The sequence below is a fragment of the Camelus dromedarius genome, chromosome 9 (assembly GCF_036321535.1).
Source record: "Camelus dromedarius isolate mCamDro1 chromosome 9, mCamDro1.pat, whole genome shotgun sequence".
Classification (NCBI taxonomy): Eukaryota; Metazoa; Chordata; class Mammalia; order Artiodactyla; family Camelidae; genus Camelus; species Camelus dromedarius.
The window spans coordinates 7935004-7959118 of NC_087444.1; the positions used below are offsets into that span (position 1 = coordinate 7935004).

At 35.3% G+C, this 24115-nt stretch overlaps 1 protein-coding gene across 1 annotated transcript in view; it reads left to right on the forward strand.

Annotated features, from left to right (window-relative positions):
- The first annotated feature begins 730 nt into the window (after positions 1-730).
- Positions 731-24115, forward strand: part of AGL (amylo-alpha-1, 6-glucosidase, 4-alpha-glucanotransferase) — a 62441-nt gene continuing 39056 nt past the window's right edge. Inside the window, 13 exon segments of the mRNA XM_031457666.2 lie at positions 731-856; positions 933-1002; positions 1004-1082; positions 10010-10220; positions 10862-11028; positions 11936-12139; positions 16657-16838; positions 17030-17141; positions 20371-20494; positions 20838-20940; positions 21033-21130; positions 21696-21835; positions 23215-23402. Of these exon segments, the coding sequence (XP_031313526.2) occupies positions 855-856; positions 933-1002; positions 1004-1082; positions 10010-10220; positions 10862-11028; positions 11936-12139; positions 16657-16838; positions 17030-17141; positions 20371-20494; positions 20838-20940; positions 21033-21130; positions 21696-21835; positions 23215-23402 (1680 nt within the window). The 5' untranslated portion in view covers positions 731-854.

The following is a 24115-nucleotide window of genomic DNA, read 5'->3' on the forward strand; positions in this document are numbered from 1 at the left end:
GCAGCCGACGACCGCACTCTCGCGAGACTAGCGGTCGGCGCGAGCGGGCGCGGAGCCTCCCGGAAGTGGGCGTGGGGACCTGTCAGCTCCCACCCGGGGCGTGTGCTCTCGAGACCCCGTGGGTCCAGGGTCTCCTCGGGGACCCGCGCGAGGCGGAGTCGCGAAGAAGCTCTCTGCCACTCCCACAGCGGCCTCGGTCCTGCCCCGGCTGCCGCTGCCCCTCCCTTTGCCCTTCACGGCGCCCGGCCCTCCTTGTCTGGGGCTTCTTGCCGCTCCTGGGCAGCCTGCCTTTTCCCTTGAGTGCTCCTTCCCGTCTCCTTCCCCGACTCTTAACGCCAGAGTCGCAGGTCCTGCAGTGTCCCAGAAGCCGCACGTGTAACTTGCTCGGTGTAAGTGCTAGGAATGCCGCTGGCCTCTCGGGGAAATGCGTTCTATCTATAGCTCTGCCTGTACATCCTATGTCCGTGGCAGCTATTCCAGGGGCAACAACTGCTTCCCTCGTTCTCATCTCCCCATTGGTGGCTTCCGACCCGAATTTGGGAATGGGGAGATCGCCCACCTGTTATCTTTGAGCAGGCTAATCTCTTGTAAGCAGAAGTGCCATTTGAAGTCTTCAAAGCCGTTTGGCTTGGGACTGGGAATTTCACCCCACCCCCACCCCCACCCAACTCTAGGCTTTCCAAAACTTACAGCTTTTCTCTGAAAATACTTTAGTGTTTTTTTTTTTTCTAATTGTAATTTTTGCGTCGGTCTTCTGCTAGAAGGGAGGAAACAATTATTAGTTTGCTTTTTCTGATCTTATTTATAAGAGTCATTCTTTCTCTTTGTTCTGCTAGGGTTAAAACATTTAGAACATGTAAGTGCGGCTGTCAGCCTTATAGAATTTAAGGTAATCGTTATTTTCTTTATCTTAATTCCTTTTTGTTTCATAGGGCAGACACATTCGATTTCGGAGTTCTTTTAATTCTTGTCAAAGGTTTCAAATCCTCCAGAAGCCAAAATGGGACACAGTAAACAGATTAGAATTTTACTTCTGAACGAAATGGAAAAGCTGGAAAAGACCCTCTTCAGACTTGAACAAGGTCAGTAGCAAGTCATTTTATTAGCTCTGTGACTTTAAAATTTTTAATTCATTGTCATATTAAAACTTTTAAAACTTTTAGATATAATTGCCAAGGACCTTTCTAAAACTAATTTGCTGTGTTCTAAAATATATCACTAACGAAAGTGGATTTTATTTGAAAATGTTTTATTTGTATCTGTCATGCTAGAATGAGGATAAAATAGTTCACTTTTCTTTGCATGCTAACTTCCACTTAAGACAGAAGTTTCATATGTTATCAGAAGATTGACCATTCTATTTATATTATCATTTATTATGAAAACTTGGCAAATAGCTTCATATGTAGTTTCACTTTGGCTGTATCTGTAGTTCTGCTTTTTTATAGCTCTCACTCTTTTCCTTTACTAGACATTTAAATTAGTAAAATAGATCACAGCAAAAAGTAAACTATTATTTATGTTTGTGAAAAGCCTCTCAACTATGGAGAAGGTAAAAGCTGAAAATATTTTTTTGCTGAATGAAAGGTGAAATAACTGATTAGGTTATGTTGAAATACATTTGAGCTGTGATTTAAAAGATCAGATTACATTTCTGTAAGACTAATCAAATAGATGCTTTATTTTCTTCGACTTTATCATTTTTCAACATTGAAAAGCATTTCACAGTTATTTATGTTAATATAACTTGTGAAGAAGTTTAATGTATGAAAAATAAAATGCAAGCCCTTTTATTAGTGTACCAAATGAGCACTGATGCTAGTAAACATTTTGAAGAAATTTTTTCCCCTAAATTTCTCAAAAGCTAAATTTTTCCCAGAAATGTAAACCATCAAATGTTTTTCTTCCATGCCAAATCTTCATCATCTTCCAACTTCAGCATTTAAGATCACTGAGCACTTACTCCATTTTTGTCTTTCCTGACTCTGCACTTTTCTGGTTTTGATTTTGTTCCTGCCCTCTTGAGTACACCTGTCAACTTGGTGGTGTCTTATGCTGAACTCTCTTCCTTTTGCATTTTACTTAATTGTGTGTATCTGCAAGGAATCCTTTCTTTTTCTGTTCTCTTGCCCTCAAAGAATTGTATATTCTCATAGCCTCTGCTGTCACCTCCATGCTGATGACTCCTTTTGGAAGAAAGGCCTGAGCTTTGCTTGGTTTTTGGGAGCCAGCAAGTATAATGGCAAGAGTAGGGAACTAGAATTTTCCTGGCTCTGCTACTAATGAATGGTTTGACTTTGGGCAAGGCACATTAATTCAAAACACCAATTTATTTGTGATATGAAGGTATTAATTTCTGCTTTTCTACTTTCCTGAGTTTTGAGGCTCTCAATTAATAATATATGGCTTTAAAGCCCTGAATAGATAAAAGACATTGCTAGATCGCTATACCTATCAATTCTCACCCTGGATTCTTGGCCTCATAGATAGCTCCACTTGGATTTGCTTAAATCTAACATGTCCAAAATCATCTCCTCAAAATTCTCAAACCTTCTTTAATTTCTCAGCTTCCCTATTTACTTTAGTGATGTCTCCATTTTCATAGTTTGTTTGACGATTTTTTCTCTTTAACTGCACTCTCTCTGTAAGCCCTATAATTTCTTTTCAAATGTCTCTTTTTACCTATCTGTCTCTTCTATGCCTGAATGTGAATGCTAAAAGAATCTTCTTATGCCATCTCTTCTCTTTTTATTAATTGGTATTTATAAGGTCAAATTTAAGCACCTCTGCCTGGCTTCCAGGACATTCTATAACAGAATCCACCTCCTAGCCAAGATTGCATCGCATTGTTCCTCGTTACTAGTGTCCTGTGTCTTTACAGTTCCCTTGTTAATTCCCTCCCCAGTGGCTTTTCTCATTCCTGTTCGTACACCTCCATACCTGTCAGATTCCTCTATATCTACTAAATCCCTTTACTGTCATTTTTATGTGTTGCCACCCTGTCAGTTTTCAGCTGAAATTCTACCTCCCCCATGAAACCTTTCCTTACATTTTTACTATCTCCTGCCTTTGATTTCTGATTACACAGCGGACACAGAACAGTTAAGCGCTGAATAGTGTAGCAATGTCTAAAAACTTGCTAGTCTTACAGTGTCCAGCTAGAGTTTAAGCTCTGTGAGGATAGGAACAGTATTCCAAATCTAGTGCAGTGTATGACACCTAGTAAACCTTTGCTGATTGATTACTTAAATGCAGGTTAAAGCTGCCAAAAATTGTAAAGTCAGCCAAGCTATTTGAAGAGGGTACTATGCAAGGTTTATAGAATGGGAATGGTATGGTTGACTCTGTAACTCTAGTTAAAGCCAGTAAATTCATCCATATGATATAAATGGGAACACGTCCAATTTTTTTGTGTGCAGTAATGATGCGATTGTATTATTTTAGAATATAATTGTATCGTGAGAGATGAAGAAAAGGGACATTGGAGACAAGAAATGATAGAGAAGTCTATTTTTAAAAACATGTCTGGTTTAAACTACATGAGGGTTGAAAAAAGAGGGGACAGAGTATGAGCCATTTTAAAATTCATAAGGACTTGGTGACCAATTAGATGTGAAGAAAAGCTGTGGCAATTTTTTATTTTTTCATATTTAATTGGTCACCAAGCCCTTCTTCATTTTTCCTTTTCCCTTTGCCCTAAGGAAAGATTCCTCATCATTTTCAAGGCTAATATCTGTATAGATTCTTCTAATTTAACAAGTACAAGACCAAATAATTATCTTTTCTAGCTAAATCATAGCCTTACCCTGTATTTCCTATCTCATCTAGTGGCAGAATAATGAGTAAAATCATTATTTCCCAAACCTGAAATTCTTCCATCTTTTATATAGGCTGATCAAACTTAAAATTTTTTTAAAGAAAACATTTATGACGGTTCCTTGATTAGGAGTTGAGTTTGTGTAAGTTGAGTGGAAGGAACAAGATTGAAAAACTTAGTGTACAGTAACAGTTTAATCACTAATCTTGTTAACTGCCTACAAAAGGGATATGGCTAATCTAAGCAAAGTATTCCTAGTGGATGAGAAATAAGATAGCCACACCATGTACTGCTGTGCTGAGCTAATTTTAGCAAACTGAGCAATTAATTATGGAATCTGACATGCTCTAGGTATTCTTATGTTTCATTTACTGTATAGAAAGATTTCATTTCAGGGATATGGATTAGAGGTCTATGGAGTGGCTATATATACCCTTGGGGGTTGGCACTGATCTATCTTTTGGGATATAGAAAGAAAATATAGGATTTATTTTTCTTTTCTCTCTTTCTTTCTATCTACCTATTTTTTATTTTTAAAAGTAATTAACTGGGAGGCCAGGGTATAGCTCAAGTGGTAGAGCACGTGCTTAGCATGCATGAGGTCATGGGTTCGATCCCTGGTACCACCTCTAAAAATAAATAAATAAAATAAATTACCTCCTCCCCCAAAAAAGAAAATGGAACATAAGAACAGAGAAAATACACATTAAAAAAAAAGTAATTAACTGTTGCTAATATATGAACTGATATTGATGCTCTCAGTTTGTATGTCAGATGTGTTATAAACAAAAAAAAATATGTTCTGAGAAAAGAGCAGAAATTGTAGGTCTGGAAGAGGTTGATGGTCACACCATCACTGGTTTCCTTGCATTATGTTGCCACGAGTCACACTTTTACCTAATCCAGGTTAAGTAGATACACAAGTTATGTTATCTCAAATAGTAGAATCTTTACAATTTTTTGTACCAAGAGATACTATAACCATAAATGCCTCTTTTACCTCAGGAGGTTGTCAGACTTAAAAATGAGTTGGAAAGTGTTTGAAATTTGCTATTTGAGGTTTGTCCTTTTCGGGAATGACACATAGCTTTCTATAGAATGGTACTAGAGAACATTCTCAGATAAAATAAACACAGTCTAACTCTGAGGTAAACATGAATGAGAAAGCTAACTGCTTTTTGATGGAAATTAATGCTACAGAGCACAGTTCAGCACATTTTTTTCCTGTAAGCGTTCAGATAGCAAATATTTCCAGTTTTGCAGGCCATGTGCATTCTGTTGCAGCTCCTCAGCTCTGCCATTGTACCATGAGAGCAACCACAGACAACACATAAATGATGTGGCAAGTATTCCAATAAAACTTTATAGAAAGTGAATATAGGTTGCTAGCCCTTGCTACACGGAGAGTATTTTGAATATGTAATTTTAGTAACACTTCCATCTTATGATTTTACCCGTATAATGAATATCTGCTCACTTTTAAATTTGATAGCAGAGTTTTCTAATCTGTTTAAAATCTACTAAATAAAGGATTTCAGTTGGTTTTCAAATCATCCTTTGAATATATAAAATGGGACATCTGATTAGCTAATGTTGTAAAAACGTTGATGTGTTTCAGGAAAAATATATATATTTACTAATACGTTTCAACAAAAATATTTACATAATTGGTGAATGGAATTGAAAAGATGTGGATTAGAAAACATGGCTACCAGGAACTTTATCCATTAGGATCTGGGTATCTTTGTGTGGTACTTTTTTCAAGTCTGAGGCCATTAAGTCAAGTATCAAAATAAACAGGACTTGGAATCTGTAAATTACTTTATCACAAAATATTAAACCAAGACTTTTAAAATTAATGAAAACAATTTTTTAATCACATTATTTTCACTGAGAGACACTACTAATACTAATTTTTAATGAGAGCTAAAAGATTTTTTCCATTAATTAATAAATGAAATTAGTTGTTTAAAATATTGTTTATTTACACCTTATCCTTTTTTTGTGTTTTATAATTTACATAATCTATTAAGTCATTATACGTATATATTATATGACTAAATAAATATTCATATTTGGAGAATATTTGTCATTTTTTTTTTTTCTGAAGGTAGACCATTGATCCAAATACTGTTTTAGGGGTTTGGGGTTGAGTTTTAACTTTTGTACTACAAGTTCTCTGAATCCTTGTGTAATTATAAAAACAATATTTGTATAAGCTGAACAGGGGACAGGTTGTTTAACAATGCTAAGACAGCTAATCTCTAACATTTGTACTGCTCAAAATGACACCATTACTTTTGTAATAAATTTAATCATTCTTGCAAAGATGTAGATATTCATGGTTCTCACAGTCACTGTGTATTAAAACTTCATATTTTAATTCTTTGGACAATTACTTCTCAATCTATCTCTTCATAATTATATCTCTAATATAAAAATGATGCTCCCCAATTATAAAATTATAGAAAAGTATAAAAAAGTCTTTTTTCTATGCTTTTTTGTTTCAAAGCAAAATTGGGTTTACACTATTTAAACAATTTTGATACCAGCTTATAGTATGATGGTGTGTGAATTCCACCTCCCTGCTTACTGCCACATTTCAGCCATATTTTTTTCCAGAAAGGATTTCAAAAGATCTATATAGATGCATAAAATGTAACAGAACAGAATTAGAGTAATCATGTTATTAAATATCTCTTGGTAATATGATTTATCATGGCTTTATAACATTCCTGCTTATAGAATACCATAATTTAATCATTCCCAATCATTAGATACTCAGTTTGTTGTGAGTTTATTTAATTATAATAAATGAAACTGATGAACATCTTTATGTACGATCTATATTTACATCACTGGTTAATTCCTCAGAAAGTAAACATCTTCATGAAATTATTGAGTCAAAATATAAACTTTATTAAAAGTTTTGGTGTATTTATGCCAAATGGCTGTATAGAAAAATTTGTGTATGTAGCTACTTGGAAAAGAACTTATTAGTTTCACTGTATAGTGTGAGAAGTAAAAGTGAGTCCTTCAATTTTTGCAAAGTTACTTAATAACTTCATTTGAATAATTTGTTTCTTGCTTGTTAAATCCATTTACTGTGAATAAATTTATATTCATATTTTGGTCAATCCAGGAATATGGTTAGCAGTACTTATCACTAAATTATAATTTTTTTGCAGAAGTTTCTAAAGCATCCATCCCCTCATATTGTCCATATTGCAGTATGCAAAACAGAGCATTTACATTTCTCTAGGCAAATACAGAAGTGTTCAACTGAATTAGAGTAAATTGGAAGGGTCCAGCATTCTGTTACTGTCTTTACCGCAATCTTTTGTTCACGAAGAACATCTTACCCAGTGTTTAATATTGTGGTGTGGAATTTACCATCTGTTGAACATCGCAGTGAGGGATTTACTTCTGCTGAAGATCAGTTTTAGACATGATTGAAATATAGCTGCATGTTCTCTATTTCAGGATTTGCCTTGAACCAAACTGACATTCTTTATATATGAATAAATAGCAGTGCATATCTCTAATTCATATCACCACATCAGGGTTCATTGTAGCTGTCCCCCTTGCTTATTTGTAACATCTTTTTCTGACAGTGAAAAACCTGGCTTTATCTCTAGATTTTGTTGTCTTGCTTTAAAGGAGTGGTAAGTTTTATTTTAGCCATGATTTACATTATCTGCGGATCAGCTTAATCCTTTTGAGGCTTGCTTTTAAACTTTGACAGGATAAGTTTACAGTAGTTTTTACTCTACAGGCTACTTTAACCCTGTTACTTAAGACATGACTCTTTTGAGTACAACAGGTGTTCAACAAGGTCTCTTAACTCTGGCTGCTTAAAAACTGTAATGTCTCCGAGGCCTGAGTGAACTCTGGGAATTACTCAATTTACAGCTCCCACTGGTGGCTCTTTGCCCAGCCTCATGGAGTCGAACCCTGCTCACGTACAGCTCAGTGTTCAGGCAGACTCAGCATGACCCTAGGTAAATTTCTGGAGCTCTTTCTTTGCATAGCTCCCTTCTTGCCACACTCTGCCCTGAGCATTGCAGTCTCTTCGCCCTCCCCAAGCTCTAATCCCTGTCTCAACTCAGTGAGCTCACTGTTCCTGCTCCCTGTGCCACAGCCCAGGAAGGTCCCCTAGTCCAAAAGCTAGAAAGTTCAGAGAAATCACCCTTCTCTCAGGCACCACAGTCCTTCTCTGCCTATTTCTGAGAACAGTTGTCTCATATAGTTCTTTCAGTTTTCAGCAGAGGGCAAGTCAATACCAGTTACTCCATCGTGGCCAGAAGCAGACATCTTCACAATGCTATTTTTAATCCACAAGTTAGGTCACATCATGCCTCTGCTCAGAACTGTGCACTGGCTCGTTTCAGCCAGTGAAGAAGCCAAAATACTTACAGTGGCCTACAGGGCTCTGCATGATCTGGCTCCCCTGTTACCTTTCTCTCCTCGTATCCTGCTCTTCCTCCCCCGTCTTATTCCAGTCTAGCCATACTGAGCTTCTTGTTATTTCTGGAACCGCCAGGCGTGCTTCCGCCCTCAGTCCTTTTTGTTCTCGGTTTCCTTTACTTGGTCAGCACTTACCCTCGAAGGCCGTGGACAGTGGTGGACAGTCCCTCACTTCTGTATAGCCCTTCAACTTCTCAATAACCGTCCTATTTAAAGTTGTTACCATCTCTCCTCGCCATCACCCTTTCCCCCTATTTTTCTTACACTACGCTGATTTTTGTTCCTTAGCATTTATCTCTTCCTGACATACTACTTTCTTTTATTTGTCATGTCCATTGTTTAATGGCTTTCTTCCCCCTTTAGAACTCAAGCTTTGCAAGGGCAGACATCATGGTCTTTTTTGTTCCCAATTGCATTGTATATACTCAGTACATAATTTTTTATTACTTTGTTGAACGTTTCCTAAATTAAGCATCAAAAGTATAAATATCACTAGACTTCTTCTCAAAAAGTTCATTAAGTTTAGAGATTGTAACCAACAGACTAAATTTTCCTGTCTTCATCAGTTATTATTGCCCGTCATTAATAGAAATGTTACACCATGTTTAAAATTCATGTGCCTGATATTTCTAATAGATTTTACTATAGTGAGGATTTTCACATTCTCATAATTATAATCAAGGTTTAAAGTCTGCCTTGAAACGATACAAATTTTTCTTTCACGGTAAACTTGTAACTGTAATGTGTTCATTTTTCTTCCTTTTATGGCAAAATACTTGTAATGCAGCATAGAAGTCTCAGATATATTTGAATAGAAATAGCCTAACAATAAGGCAAAAGTGAGAATATCTTAGCTTTCAGAATCCTAAGAAAGGCTTAAATCATGAAGAGTAGGGATGTAGACAGTAGTATGCTGGAGGTGCTTGTGTTGGCTCATAAGAGCTGACTGTGCATATCTCTTCCCAATTTCGTGTTCAGTGACGTCATGTTGGTAGCTTGAGACTGACTGTGGTGAGACTGTTTCCACCAGAAGTCAGCAAACACTGCAAGTCAGGATTCCTCACCACCCCTACCCCCACACAGCCACTTGATAACCGTCTGTTACTGCATCTCTGGATTTGAGCAGACATCAGGAACAGCTGGTATCAGGGGCTCAAATGCCTCTAGAACTCCTGTTAGAAATCTGAATTCTACCTTTCAAGAGGTTGACCACTCTCAGGGAAGATTGACTTTCTCTGTATGGTGCGATAGTTGTCCCATGATACCTCCCAAGTTTTACATACTGTCACATACTCTGACACCACAGAGAAACTCACTTTCTCTGTTGCAGTTTGAAAAATACTGGCAAAGATCTCTGGTTAGATGCTCACCTCTGAGCAGTCAGTTCAGGAAGTTGGGGTAGGGATTGGAAGGGGGTGGGGGGTTGGAGGGAAGTGGGATCATGTGAAAACTTGCATATCCCAAAGTAGCCCTAGGAATCAGTTTCCAGCAGAAGAAGGGAGGGACAGTACAGAAGAGACAGTTCTATGATGTATACTATATGTTAAAATATAAAATTAAGCTAAATTGGAACGCAAAGTGGTTCCAAAAACAGCATTAAATATTTGAAGTTACTTTAAACATAGTTGAGAAATCTTTGTTTTATATAACACTTTAAATAAAATACCTTTTTATTGTGGTAACTTAAGTCTTTCAATGGGTTTATTAAAATGTGCTTTTGTTTAGGGTTTGAACTGCAGTTCCGATTAGGCCCAACTTTACAGGGAAAAGCAGTCACTGTTTATACGAATTACCCATTTCCTGGAGAAGCATTTAATCGAGAAAAATTCCGTTGCCTGGAATGGGAAAATCCAACAGAAAGAGAAGATGATTCTGATAAATACTGTAAACTTAATCTCCAACAAGCTGGATCATTTCAGTATTACTTCCTTCAGGGGTAAGTCAGGTATTCTGTATGCGAAAAGTTGATTTATTCTATAACATGAAGTTATCTAACTTGTGAAAAGTTACCATATGAACCATGGGAGTGTAAATTTTACAGGAGTTCATTGAGATGCAAATAGAATATGGTTCTTCAGCTTCTAGGAAGTAATTGCAAGCCTCATTGCATCTTCAAAGTATTATTGTTATTTTAAGTAACTGCGTGAGTAGTCTAGTCTTTTCATGTAACCCAGTTATAGGATGGTGTTTACTGGAGTGCCCTTGTTATTACCGGTAGATTTAAGTACACTCATTTTTCTTAGAAAGCAGTATTATTAGATATATATGTAGTATTACGTAATTATGTAGAGATGAGAAAAGGATAAAACATGGCTTTTCCATTGAGTTTATTGCAACTTTTAAAATGCCTTTATGTACTTAAAAATATATACATATATTTTTAGTAAAGTATAGTTGATTTACAATGTTGTGTAAGTTTCTGATGTACAACATAGTGATTCAGTCATACATATATATATATTCTAGAAATATATATTTTAAATGGGACAATTCACCTTCCAATTAGAGAGTCAGACTATTAGAGGAGAATTTTCTCCTATCATTCATTGAGAAGTTTTTCTTTCGTTTTTTCCTTAGAAATGAGAAAAGTGGTGGGGGTTACATAGTGGTGGATCCCATTTTACGTGTTGGTGCTGATAACCATGTGTTGCCCCTGGACTGTGTTACTCTTCAGACATTTTTAGCCAAGTGTTTGGGACCCTTTGATGAATGGGAAAGCAGACTTAGGGTTGCAAAAGAATCAGGTAATGTCAGCTTTCTTTTCTTCTTTCTTAAAATAAATGAAACTACCCTCTGTGATACAGATTTCAAAGGCTTTGATTCTCCTTTTAATTTTGTTTCTTAGTTTAGTTATTAATAGAAATAGATGGAACCATATGAAATTATTGATACTTAACCATTTTCAACCTATAAAAATGGCAAATTATATGATTCAACTTAATAAATTAAGGAATTCTATGATAAAATGAGATTATTATTATTTCTAAGACTTTGACATATAAAAATTAGTAGTAAACTACTAGAATGTATTGGAAAATGTGTCCTTATACATCATTTTAATTCAACAAACATGAATTAGCTGTCTTCCATGTGGAAGTCATGTGCAGCCATACATACCAAGAGTAAAATGGAACTTAAGTTGTATTTTACTCTCAAGTAAAGGATAATGTTAATTTTCTACTTTCAACTTGAATATAGTTTGAAGAAAGAATTGAGAAGTTCACTGACATAACTAAAACAGAATACAAGTACTGTGGAACATTAAAACTAAGAGAAAGACTTACTGATATACTTGGATAGAATCTGTTTTCTACATGTAAATATATCCTTTCAAGAAATATAAATTGAACCTCTAAAACCAACTAGCCACCGTGTGTGATTGTTTTTTTTCAAATACGTCGTCTCATTCTCCCTGTCTTCCCTGTCTCCATGTCTCCCTATCAGAGGACACTGACATCCTGAAAGAATTAAGTGGACTTTCTTGGTCACTTGTGGTATAGTTAGGATTTGAACCCACGTCTTTAACTCTTTTTCTAGTAGCATGGTTGCCTTGCCATTTAGAATCACTTAGGGGAGTTTAACCTTACATTTTGCTTAGTTTTAGGTCTGTTTTTTCTTACAGCGGTGTTTGTGTATTTTCTTGCGTTGCAGGCTACAACATGATTCATTTTACCCCACTGCAGACTCTTGGACTATCAAGGTCATGCTACTCCCTTGCTGATCAGTTAGAAGTAAATCCAGACTTTTCAAGACCTAATAAAAAGTATACCTGGACTGATGTTGGACAGCTAGTGGAAAAATTGAAAAACGAATGGAATGTTCTTTGTATTACTGATGTTGTCTACAATCATACTGGTATGAGCTTCATTAACTACTATTAATACTGACGGAATATTATATCCTAATTATTTCATTCCTTGCTGTTTTATATAACATAAATTTTGAAAACACAAGTGACAATTAGGTATCCTTCAATTTAAAAATCATTTTATATAATACCACTTTTTTTTCAAAGAAACAGTGTTAGTGAAGATATAATCAGTATACTGTAAGTATTTTACATGTGATGATTATAAAAACAGGATCATAATCATAGGAGGGACATAATGATCACAGATTTCAGCTTACAGTATTAATACTTTCCAGACCACCTAATGAATCCTATATAGCAACAGCTCTGGTACTATAGCATATATTTGAAAAAACTGAATGGGTGTTATCTAAAGAGAAAATTGCTGGTAAACTCTTAGAAGTTAAATCTGAACATTATATCTTTTACATTTTAAAAGATATTATTAAAGTTAACCTGTTTTGGATCCCAAGATTTCTTACCAGTATATAATGCTGTAAACTATACTGGAGGTTTCCAGATGCTGATCCCCAGGGATGTGACAGCTCTCATTATCTGTCAGAGCAGCTGGGCCTGGAGAAGCATCAAGCTGTGATCAGCTTCCGGTTTGACCCAGTGCACCTTACAAATAATCTCTTCTACTTGTGCCACGATGTAGAGAAGTCGGGAAACCACTGATTTACATGTGTAAACAACAGGAATTCTAGGTGGTACAAAACATTTAACAGCAACAAAGATCTCTGGTGTGTCATAACATTGTTTTCTAAGTAACCATAGCAACTATGAAGATATTTAAATGCTCAAAGATTTGGTTCATCAATATAGATAATAATCTCATAATAATAATGAACAAAGTTAGGCAAAGAAATGGGTACATTCAAAAATTTGTTGTTTCTGCATGCACCTGGAAACCTAGCATCAGGATCCATGGTGAAGCTTCCTAATATCCAAGAATTCAGTATTCTTCACTTGAAAATTTGACATTATTGGTAACTACTTTGACATCTGTAATATTATTAGCCTCAAATTTATCAAACCACCTAATGGCATTTTACAAATCAGGATATGGCTTAGGCAGCTGTAACAAAGAGACAGAAAAATTCAGTCACTTAAGACTGAAATTGTATTTATCTCTCACAAAAGATGAAGTGGACATTCCACAACTGGTGTGGTAGCCCAGTGGTAACAGGGAACTAGGTTCTTTCTCGCGTGCTGCTCTGCTGTCTCTAGCAGTTTGCTTCTATTTCCTAATCAAATGTGGCCACTCCAGTTCCTGATATCACCTTCTACGCAGTGGAAATGAGGAAAGGGAAGTCATGCCTTTTAAGAGCATGATCTGTTGTATATATCACTTCTGCTCACATTGCATCAAGTAGGATTTTGTCCCTTGTCACACCAGCTATCAAGGAGCCCCGGGTAGTCTTTTGTCTGTCAGCTGTGTGTACTGCTGAACCTGGAGAGTTCTGTTACTAAAGGAACAAAGGGAGTATAAAATTTGGGGTATAGTCAGCAATTCTGTCAGAGACTATATTTCTGAAGTATTTGAGAGATTCTATGCAATATAAAAGAAGTGAACTTTCCTTCAGCCTTACTTGGAAAGTGGTGCATATCACAATGTCCTTTGTGTGAAACAGGTTTTCATTAAAAAGTTACTATCTAAGGGAAGTTGACTTCCAGAATGGCAACCTGAGGGCTTCACACACCCTCTACCCTGCAAAACAACTATAATCGGTGAAAATTATTTTTTAAAAAACTATTTAAAGTCTCTGAAAATTGTCTTAAAGGCATTCAGCCTACAGAGAGACATTGCTTTTAAGAAAATCTACTAGATCTCAGAAAGAAGAGTGAGAGTCTGTGACCTTTGAACCATCCCTGCTCCTCCCTCCCTCCGCTGCTCCAGCTCAGAGCGAGGCTAGGACTGCTCGTAGCAGGTGCTGCCAAGGACACCAGGCTCCCTCTCTCCCTGGCTCCCAGTCTCGGGCTAGGTTTGAAAGGGGCAGACTTCCAACATTTCTCACTCCCCGCTTTCAACACTACATTACAAGAACTATTTTAGGCAAGCGCAAATGAGAGGCCTAGGGCCCCTTCCTCCACCCAGCCCCCACTCACGGAGGGAAAGTTCTACCCCAAGCATGACAGGTCAAGCCTTGCCCCGGCTTGCCTTTGGGGTTGAGGTTCCACACCTGGAGAGATGAGCTGAGAAACCCAGAGGCTACCATCCCTGCCTCTAGCTGTGAAGCAGTGACACAGGTGTCCCGCCCAGAATAAAAAACGTGCAGTAAGAACAGAGTAAGAATGAACTGGCTGTATTTGGTACATTACATGGGAAAGTTCATGCCTGTGAACACCACTGAAAACAATGGAGACTTTGGTGAGAAACAGTCAAGAGGAGGCTGGTATCTTCATGAGAGCAACATGCTAATTAGTTTAACGCAGCTAGAGAAAGAGATAACTAATAGCCTTCCTGGATTCAGAACAAGCCTCAAGAACAGGCCTCGAAGACTTCCTGTGCCAAGGGACACACATTTAATTGGAACTTATTGTGATGCAATGTATGCTCCAGCATATTATCAAAAATAACAGCACAGTCAGCCTGGATAACAGCTTGGGAGAGTAACAGCTGAGTGTGATACCAACAGACGCAGGCAACTTAGCAGAGTTCAGGGAAAGAGACAGGGGAGCCCTGCTGAAAACCACCATCATCCCAGGCTGACTGCCCATGGCCAGGGCTGTACCCTCTGAGCAGCAACACCAGAGGCTGCACCCTGTGGGCAAGTAGACTTCCCTGAAGTAGTCCAGCCGCGTCACAACCAAGCACCCAAAAAGACCTGGAGGGGATGGGATCAGTATCCAGATTTGCTGTAATACATTATCTAAATCACCAATGCTCAACCAAAAATTGAGACATGTAAAGAAACAGCAAAGTGTGACCCTCACACAGGAAGGAATCAGGCAACAGAAATCACCTTTGAGAAGTCCTAGATGTTGTACTTGAAATAGACAACAAAGCAAGTATTATGAATGTATTTGGATAACTAAAGTAAACCAACCTAAAGCAGTAAAGGAGGATATGATGATGATACCCCATCAAAGAGAGTATATCTGTAAATAGAAATTTTTTAAAAGAGCCAAATGAGAATTCTGGAGTTGAAAAGGAAATAGCCAAAATGAAAAATTCTCTAGAGCTGTTCAGCAGTATATTTGAGTTGCCAGAAGAAAAGGATTAGTGATCAGTGACTGTGCAATCTAAAGAACAGAGGGAGAGAAAAATGAACAGACAGCGCTTCAGTGAGATGTGGGACATCTTTAAGCACCTGGACATATGCCTCACGGAAATACCAGGAGAGGAAAGAATGGGAAAAAAAATTGAAGAAATAACAACTGAAAACATCCCAACCTTCAACATTAATTTACACATCCTAAAATGCAGGGACCTCCAAGTAACATAAAAGAGAGGCACATTCAGACACATCATAGTAAAAATTTTGAAAGCCAAAGACTTAGGGAATCCTGAAAATAGTATCTTGAAAGGCAGAGATTATCAGAATCAATTAAGAAACAAAAACAAGATCCAACTGTGTGCTGTCTACAAGCTACACACTTTAGATTCAAAGATACAAATAGTTTAACAGGTTGGATTTTTAAGACATTTGGTCTTGATACTAATATGCAGAACTTAGAGAAATAACTGTGTTTAGATAAGATGCAGGCTTCTTAGCTTTGGGGAGACACAAGCGTATTTAAAGATCCAGAGGAAGGAACTTCACCTCCCTTCTCTCTCAAAAAAAAAAAAACAAAATAAAACAAAACAAAAAAAAAAAACAACAACAAAAAAACACAGGAAGAAACAGTATGTAGGAAAATGATATAAACGGTATTTTGAGTTCTAAAGATAGATAAGAGACAGAACCCAGAGCTTAGGTGGAGCCAGAGAAGGACCTTGTCACTCAGGAGGCTAAAAATGAAAAAAGGAAGCACTTATGGAGAGTGAATGTCAAGGGCTGTTCTCCTGCCCTAGATCCTAACAGCCAGACACTGAAAAGCCTAAACCAGACTTGAAGGTACAGGTAATTTTAATGAGGCCAGAGAACTTGAAGTCAGGGGGAAAAAGAAAAAAAAAAAAAAAGCCCAGTCTGCCTTAAAGGAAGAGATACCCTTCAGGCTTAGAAGGAGCGTTCCAAAATGTAGTTGAGCCAAGGACCATCAAAAGAAGCCAGGGACAAGACCCTTGAGTCCCACCACAGTAGTAGATGCGTCGTACAGTGGCATTAATAAAGCAGTGTTGATCCTGTTCACTATCAAGGTAAACTCCCACAGCAGAAAAGAAAAACGTGTAGCGACGTAGATGATAGAAAACCACAACTAAAAGATTGGTTTCATCCTATAGTGTCATTATAATATTGATATCTGATATATAAGACAATGAGTGGTAGATACGAATATTTTATTTCACCTTTAAACTTGACGTAGGTACTACCTTGTTTAATTACAAGATATTCCTTTATGTTTCCTTTTTCTTTAGCTGCTAACAGTAGATGGCTCCAGGAACATCCAGAAAGTGCATATAACCTTGTGAATTCCCCACACTTGAAACCTGCCTGGGTCTTAGACAGAGCACTTTGGCATTTATCCTGTGATGTTGCAGAAGGGAAATACAAAGAAAAAGGAGTACCTGCTTTGATTGAAAATGATCATCAAATGAATGTCAGTATGTATGGAGGAGTACCACACTAAAGCAACAACAAAATTTCTAAAGTGTAAATTTAAGAGTATCGTTGAAAATCCTTTATAATCTGTCTTTTAATATGCTAAATAATATTTAGTAAAAGATTTTAATTACATATATTTTAATTATATGTAAAATAGTTAAACTCTAATATATTGAAATTTTTCAGTGCATTCGAAAAATAATTTGGGAGGATATTTTTCCAAAGATACAACTCTGGGAATTTTTCCAAGTAGATGTTCACAAAGCAGTTGAGCAATTTAGAGGACTTCTTACACAAGGTAAAGGATATACAGTGCGATGTTTTTATTGGTTTTAAGAAATTTAGTGTCAGTCTTGAAGGGATAACTCTTCTTTTCTCTTGGTTAGCACATTATTAAATCTGATATAGGATTTGTGTTGTGTTTAATACTCTCAAACTATGATTCTGGAAGCTACCTGAAAGTTGGAGAAATCAAGAGGGCATGTCATAATAATACATAATATTTCCCTTGGGGATATTTCTTACTTTCGGTTCCTTAGCATTATGCTCAGAATACAGTTGAGCTCAATGTGTATTTTTTAAATGCATGAATGGGAGGGAAGGAAAGCAGATTATTTCACCTGCCAAAGACTTGAAACAGGCTTTGGAACAGAGAGATGCAGTAGTCTTATGTTGGCTAACGTAGGAATCTTAGCTGAGGTAGAGAGGCTTCTAGGTGATGGTGCCCACCATTAAGGCCACCTAATCACTAGTGAGGCTGACTCAGGTATTAGCCAGTAACAAAAGTGAAGAACTACACAACATTGTAAAATGACTCTAACAATTAAAAAATGTTTATATATACAATAAATAAATAAATAAGAAAAAAATAAAAATAAAAAGTGAAGAAATGAAGCTTCAGTTAAGGACACAATTAGCCTGAAGAAGTTAATCATTGTGTCCCTGACAGAAAAGGATAGAAAAAAAAAATGCTGAAAGAGAAATTAGGGTTTTTAGGAGGCAAATTAGAAAGAATATAAAGAATGTATCTGCAGTTAGTATAGGACAGTCTTAAGAGCCAGGATCTTTGCTGGCTTTTAAAATAAAGAATTCTCTTCCTCATCCAAAAACTAGAGCTTGAGTGGGACCCAGAAATACTGCCTTTAAAGTAGAAGTCAACACGACTTGCGGTCCGGGAAGCTTAGGGTCAGATTTGCACTTGGAGCTTTCAAAACCGTAACGTCTTAGTATATGAATTTTTTTTTTTTTTTTTTTTTGCAGTATTGATCGTCACAGTCTATTTAGTGGAAAAATTCTTTTGATAAGCATTTTTTATTAGATTGTTAGCTTTTAAGCCTTTTTGATCATGACATTGTAAGAAAGACATTTTATATCAATACATGAATTTTTTATATTAATTTTTCCTTCATGTTTTATTTTACTAAAGGGTTTCCATCTTTTCTTCCCTCTGATATTTATAAGTGGAACTATTTATTTGCAGTAATGTATGTTCAGAGTAAAGAAAAGCCAAACAGTATAAAAATACCATAAATAGAATGTGTGACTTTCTCTCCCCTAAAACCCACTCCTTAGAAGGAACTATCAATTAATGGTTTCTTGTGTTTCTTTTCAGACTCTTTTTGAAAGAAATTCAAGTTTTATATACATTTTATATAATTAGGTATATATAAACTATATACATAAGTTTTATATTTATATCTATTTTATACACACACAAAGAAGTCTACAGTATACAGTTTAACAACTTGTTCTTTTAGTTAACAGCATGATTTTATTACATCTAATTATTTCTTTTAACCTCTAGATGGTAATACACTGTTTTAAAGTACTTGAATTTCTTTAGCCTTTTTGATAGATTATTTCCTGTTCATTCTCATTCATTCATTCAATACATATTTATTGAACCACCTATTATGTGCTGGACACTCTTCCAGGCATGGAGATGCAGTGGTGAACATAGCAAGCCCTTGCCTAAGGCAATTTATGTTCTTGTAAGCAGGACTATAGAAAGTATGTTCTTGTATGTGTTATCTTTATTTGCTTTGTGAAGGACAAATTGTTAGACATTAAATTAATGGGTCAAAGGGTATACAGATTTAATGATAAATTTATAATAAATATTATCAAATTACTTTTCAACACAAATTGTACGGGTTTACATTATCACTGACTATACCATCACCAACATTATATACCATTAATCTTTATAATCTTTGTCAGTCAGGCAAAATATTCATTATTTTAATGTACATTTCTTTGCTTATTAGTGAGATATCTTTTCACATGTTAATTAATCATTTATAGTTCTTCCATTAATTGCCTATTAATGTTCTTTCTGTATTTTTCTACTGGGTTGTTTGAATTTTTCATATTGACTTATTATTATTGGTGATTCCTTATTAGTGGCCTCAGATGTATCCTCCTAGTATGCTGTTGATCTTTTAACTCTTGTCTATGTTGGTATGATGGTATTTTTTTTTCAATCTAACCGAATTTGTCAATCTTTTCTTTTATGTCTTCTAATTTCATGCCATACTTAAACCTTCAAACAACATTCTTTTTTTCTTCTGATAATCTTACTTATATTTTACATTTAAATATTTAATATACCTGAAATTTATATAAAGAAGATATTTAACTTCATTTTTATTTTAAAAAATGATATTGAATTGATAACCAATCCTTTTACACAAATTTAGAGTACCACCACAATACTCCGTAATATATAATCATATACTAAATACACGTGGACCTGTTACCTGTGCTATTCCAGTGATCTGTCTTTTATTTTACCAAAACTGAAGACTTTTATTATGTACACTGACTGTGTAGCTTTTTCTCTTTTTTAAACACTTCTTGGCAGTTTTTATGTATTTGCTCTTCCAGATTAACCTCAGAAACTACATTTAAAAATCTGTATTTTATCTTATTTTGTTTGTGCTTTTATAAGCTATTTCAAAATCTCTTTAGAATAAGCCAGGTATTAATTAGTTAATATAAAAATCAAACCCAGTGGAGGCAATCCTGTACCAGTACCTGATTTATTAGGAAAAATTCCAGAATAAGAATGAAAATTCCCCCCCAAAACATTTATTTACTTTTGTCATTTTTTATAATTTTGTAAGGAATATGCTTGTTGGTAAAAATGAAAAAAATTTAAGAACAAACGTGTGTACTTCTTTTAGAGAATGCGAAGAAAGTCAGGTTGTTCTATTTTTAGAAAAGAAAGCAATCTTTGAGGAAAAAGAACTCCTGACGTTAGTGTATTTGGTAGCACCTGGGAAGACAATTTGTACCATCAACATCCTTAATGCCCTAAAAAATGTATAGAATAAGTGAGTGCTGACTGAGGCAGAAAAGTGGGACTGGGGTTAAACTGATAGCTGTGTTTTTCTTCTGTAGTGTCATTTCTCTCAATCAATCTCTTTCTCTTATTTTCTAAGAAAAATCTATAAACTAAAAATTTGGAATCAGTAACAGTTATAATCTCCTTATGCATTTAAGATATCATCTTGTCTTTCTTTCAGGAAATAGAAAAACAACCAAGCCTGATCCAAAGCAGCACCTTAAAATTATTCAAGATCCTGAATACAGACGGCTTGGCTGTACAGTTGATATGAACATTGCACTAGCAACTTTCATACCACATGAGTATGTTTTATATTTTATTACATATTAAAGAGTAATGTTACTTATAAGCCTTTTTGGCTAATATGATTTTCATGCTATTTATTAGAAGCCTGAATAGAAAATGAAGTAAAGTAATTCAGCATAATTCTACTACTTCAGATGCATGACATTTCCCCTTTTTTCTGTGTGCTGATCCGTGTCCTATACATAAAAGTAAAAATGTATTCAATTGAAAAACTTCTTTAGCCATAATTAAGATCCTGATGAATATATTTAAAGTTTCTATGACCTTTATTTGCAAGTTTTTAAATGTAGAATTTATAAAACCATCAAATAATGTTTGTATTGTTTTATCTGCTTCAAGCAATGGGCCAGCCGCAGTTAATGAATGCTGCAACTGGTTCCGGAAGAGAATTGAGGAATTAAACTCAGAGAAGCATCAACTCGTGAACTATCATCAGGAACAGGTTTTTACTGCTTTCGAACTGCTGTTTTTCTTAGAGTCTTAGTACTGTCTTTTGGTGGTGTTATTGACGTAACATAATTTAACGTTTTCTAGGCAGTCAATTGCCTTTTGGGAAATGTGTTTTATGAACGACTGGCTGGCCATGGTCCCAAACTAGGACCTGTCACTAGAAAACATCCTTTAGTTACCAGGTACTCCTTTTTTGTTTTCTTCTCATTAGAAGTTAAAATTTGAAAATTGTATTAAACCCTTCAAATTAACCTAAATGTTTCCTTTAATGTATGATTCAGTACATTTCTTAAATTGAAAAAGAGGTTTTGGTCTAGTAACTAAGGTTTAATATTAATTAATTTTGTTAGGCAAATCTTTAGTTAGAGAAACTACCATCAGTATGAACCAATTTATGATCACTAATATACACCATCATGGATTAGGCAACTAAGGTGTAGAAAAACCTTTGCAAAATAATATCAATACCTCGGTGATTTCCTTAGTAATTCTGTGAGGTTTTTATTATTTCAAATGTTAACTAGATATGCTACAATACTAACTCAACTTCTCATATCCTACTAGATTTACTGAAAAAGTCTATTGAAGATCTTTTACCTGTATTGAAGATTATTTCCTATAAATGGTGTCAAACTAGCTTTATTTATGTAGTTCATTAGGGAGGAAATTTAGTTTTAATAGTGTAAATTCAAATTCCCTCCAAGGAGTTTCTCTGTATGGATTTAATATTTAATTGTGTCTCCATAGATACTTTACTTTCCCATTTGAAGAAATGTCCCTGTCCATGGAAGAATCTATGATTCATGTCCCAAATAAAGCTTGTTTTCTGATGGCACATAATGGATGGGTAATGGGAGATGATCCCCTTCGCAACTTTGCTGAACCAGGTATGCCATTTTTGTTAACTTCTCTGTGGATAGGGAAAGAAGTGTTCATGGCAAGCTCAAAATATAAATTGTTTATTGATTTTTTTTTTCCCACTAGGCTAGTGGTTTTTGATTTTTTGTTTGTTTGTTTTAGTTTTATTTGGGGGAGGGGAGGTAATTAGGTCTATTTATCTAATCATTTTTTAATGGAGGTACTAGGGATTGAACCCAGGACCTCATGCATGCTGAGCATGTGCTCTACCACCTGAGCTATACCCTCCCCTCCAAGCTAGTGGTCTTTAAACTATTTCATCACAGAGATGCCAGAGGTGCAGACAGTTTGAGAGAGAAGAGGAGGGATTGACAGGATGGGATTCACCTTCTTCTTTCCCCTCCTTTTCCTTTCTACCCCTTATCTCCCCAAACAGAATAGCTTTTATATATCTACTTTATATTGTGGTTTCACCTAAGATTTTATTTGGGCAAAATTTACTCTATTGCATTTTTAAAAGACATTTGAAATCACTGTTATTACAACTATATAACTATGAGAGACAATTTCACTCATTAGCTACAGGGGTATTTAACGTATTTGAATGGCAGTTAGACTAGAGATCAATTGTTTTTAGGTTCCCTCTCAATCCTAGCATCTTATTTTTCTACAGCTATTTCATTGCCAGGAAGAATTCTGCAGGGGACCTGTCAATGTATTTATTTTTTCCACATTTGAGAATCAGAAGTCTGTTTTAATGACAGTAAACTTAGCTCACAAACACGGACCTGCTGTATGGCACTGAGAACTATATTCAATATCTTGTAATAACCTATAATGGAAGAGAATCTGCAAAAGTATATATGTGTGTGTATATATATATAAAACTGAATCACTTTGTTGTATACCTGAGACTAACACAACATTGTAAATTAACTACAAAAATTTTAGTTCAAAAATCTCTTTTTAAAAAAAAAATGTAGCTTTGGGTTTAAGTATCTCTGCCCTCTCCTTTCTAAATGAAAAAAGCCATTCTGCTCTACACCATGGGTTTAATGTAACTTATTGCCAAAAATAAGTAGCAAGGCGGAGATGGAACTTTGAAATATTTTGGGTAAAACTATAGCTTTAAAGGTCTATGATATTACTATTACTTTTTTCCTTTAAGAAACAAATTTTTGACATTGAGCACACATTTTTAGAAGAGACTATAAGCTAAAATTTTAGCAAAATAGATATGAGATATAAATTACTGTCAGTTTTTAAACACTTTATCCCATACCATTTTAGATATACTTTTAATCTATACGTGCTTTGTGGTAGAAATAGTAACTGTGATTTTAAAAAACAGTTTCTCCTTAAAGTGAATGTTTTCATTTTAATTGAATACAAGATCCTTTCTTATCAGGTTCAAACGTTTACCTGAGGAGAGAACTTATTTGCTGGGGAGACAGTGTTAAATTACGTTATGGGAAAAAACCAGAAGACTGTCCTTATCTCTGGGCACACATGAAAAAATACACTGAAATAACGGCGACTTATTTCCACGGAGTACGTCTTGATAACTGCCACTCAACACCTCTTCATGTAGCCGAGGTACAGAAAAACAGTTCATCTACATTAAGAGAAGAAATTCTGTATTCTTTCCTAGCTTTCCTTAAATAGAATATACAAATATGTATTTCCTTTTGCTAGTTGGATACCAGCATTGATTTGGTGGTAGTATTTAACACTTTTGCATAATTTGCATAATTCTGACAGTCTTTTGATGCAGTTGTTATGCAATGCTGGGCTATAAACTGTTTAACAAGTTCATATTTTTATTTTATTTTAATTTAAGGAAGCAGATCATACTGTCTCTGATAATACATATACATCCATATTGCATATATATTACTAAAATGTAATTAATATTTTTAAAGAACTAATCTTATTAATATTTTAATAATATATAAATATTAATTTGGCTTATTCTTACTATTTTTAGGTATATTAGTAGCCACTGTGAAGTTGAGTAGCTTATTTCATATTATCATGATTATTTAAACACTAGTATTACAGCATACTGAAGCTAGTTTTAGCTTTGTTGATTCAATTTTTTGTTAATTATTTATAAAAATGCAAGTGTAAACATAAAGGCTGTCTATTCCTCTTCAGGTTGTTTACAGTAACTTAAGCAATGCCAACATTCATCACATCTTCTACCTCATATAGCTTTGTAAACACTTAAAATTTTCATCCTGTTTATCTTTGATGGCTTCCTAGTGACAACTTAGTGTTTGTTGGAAATGTGTACTTATTTGAAAAAC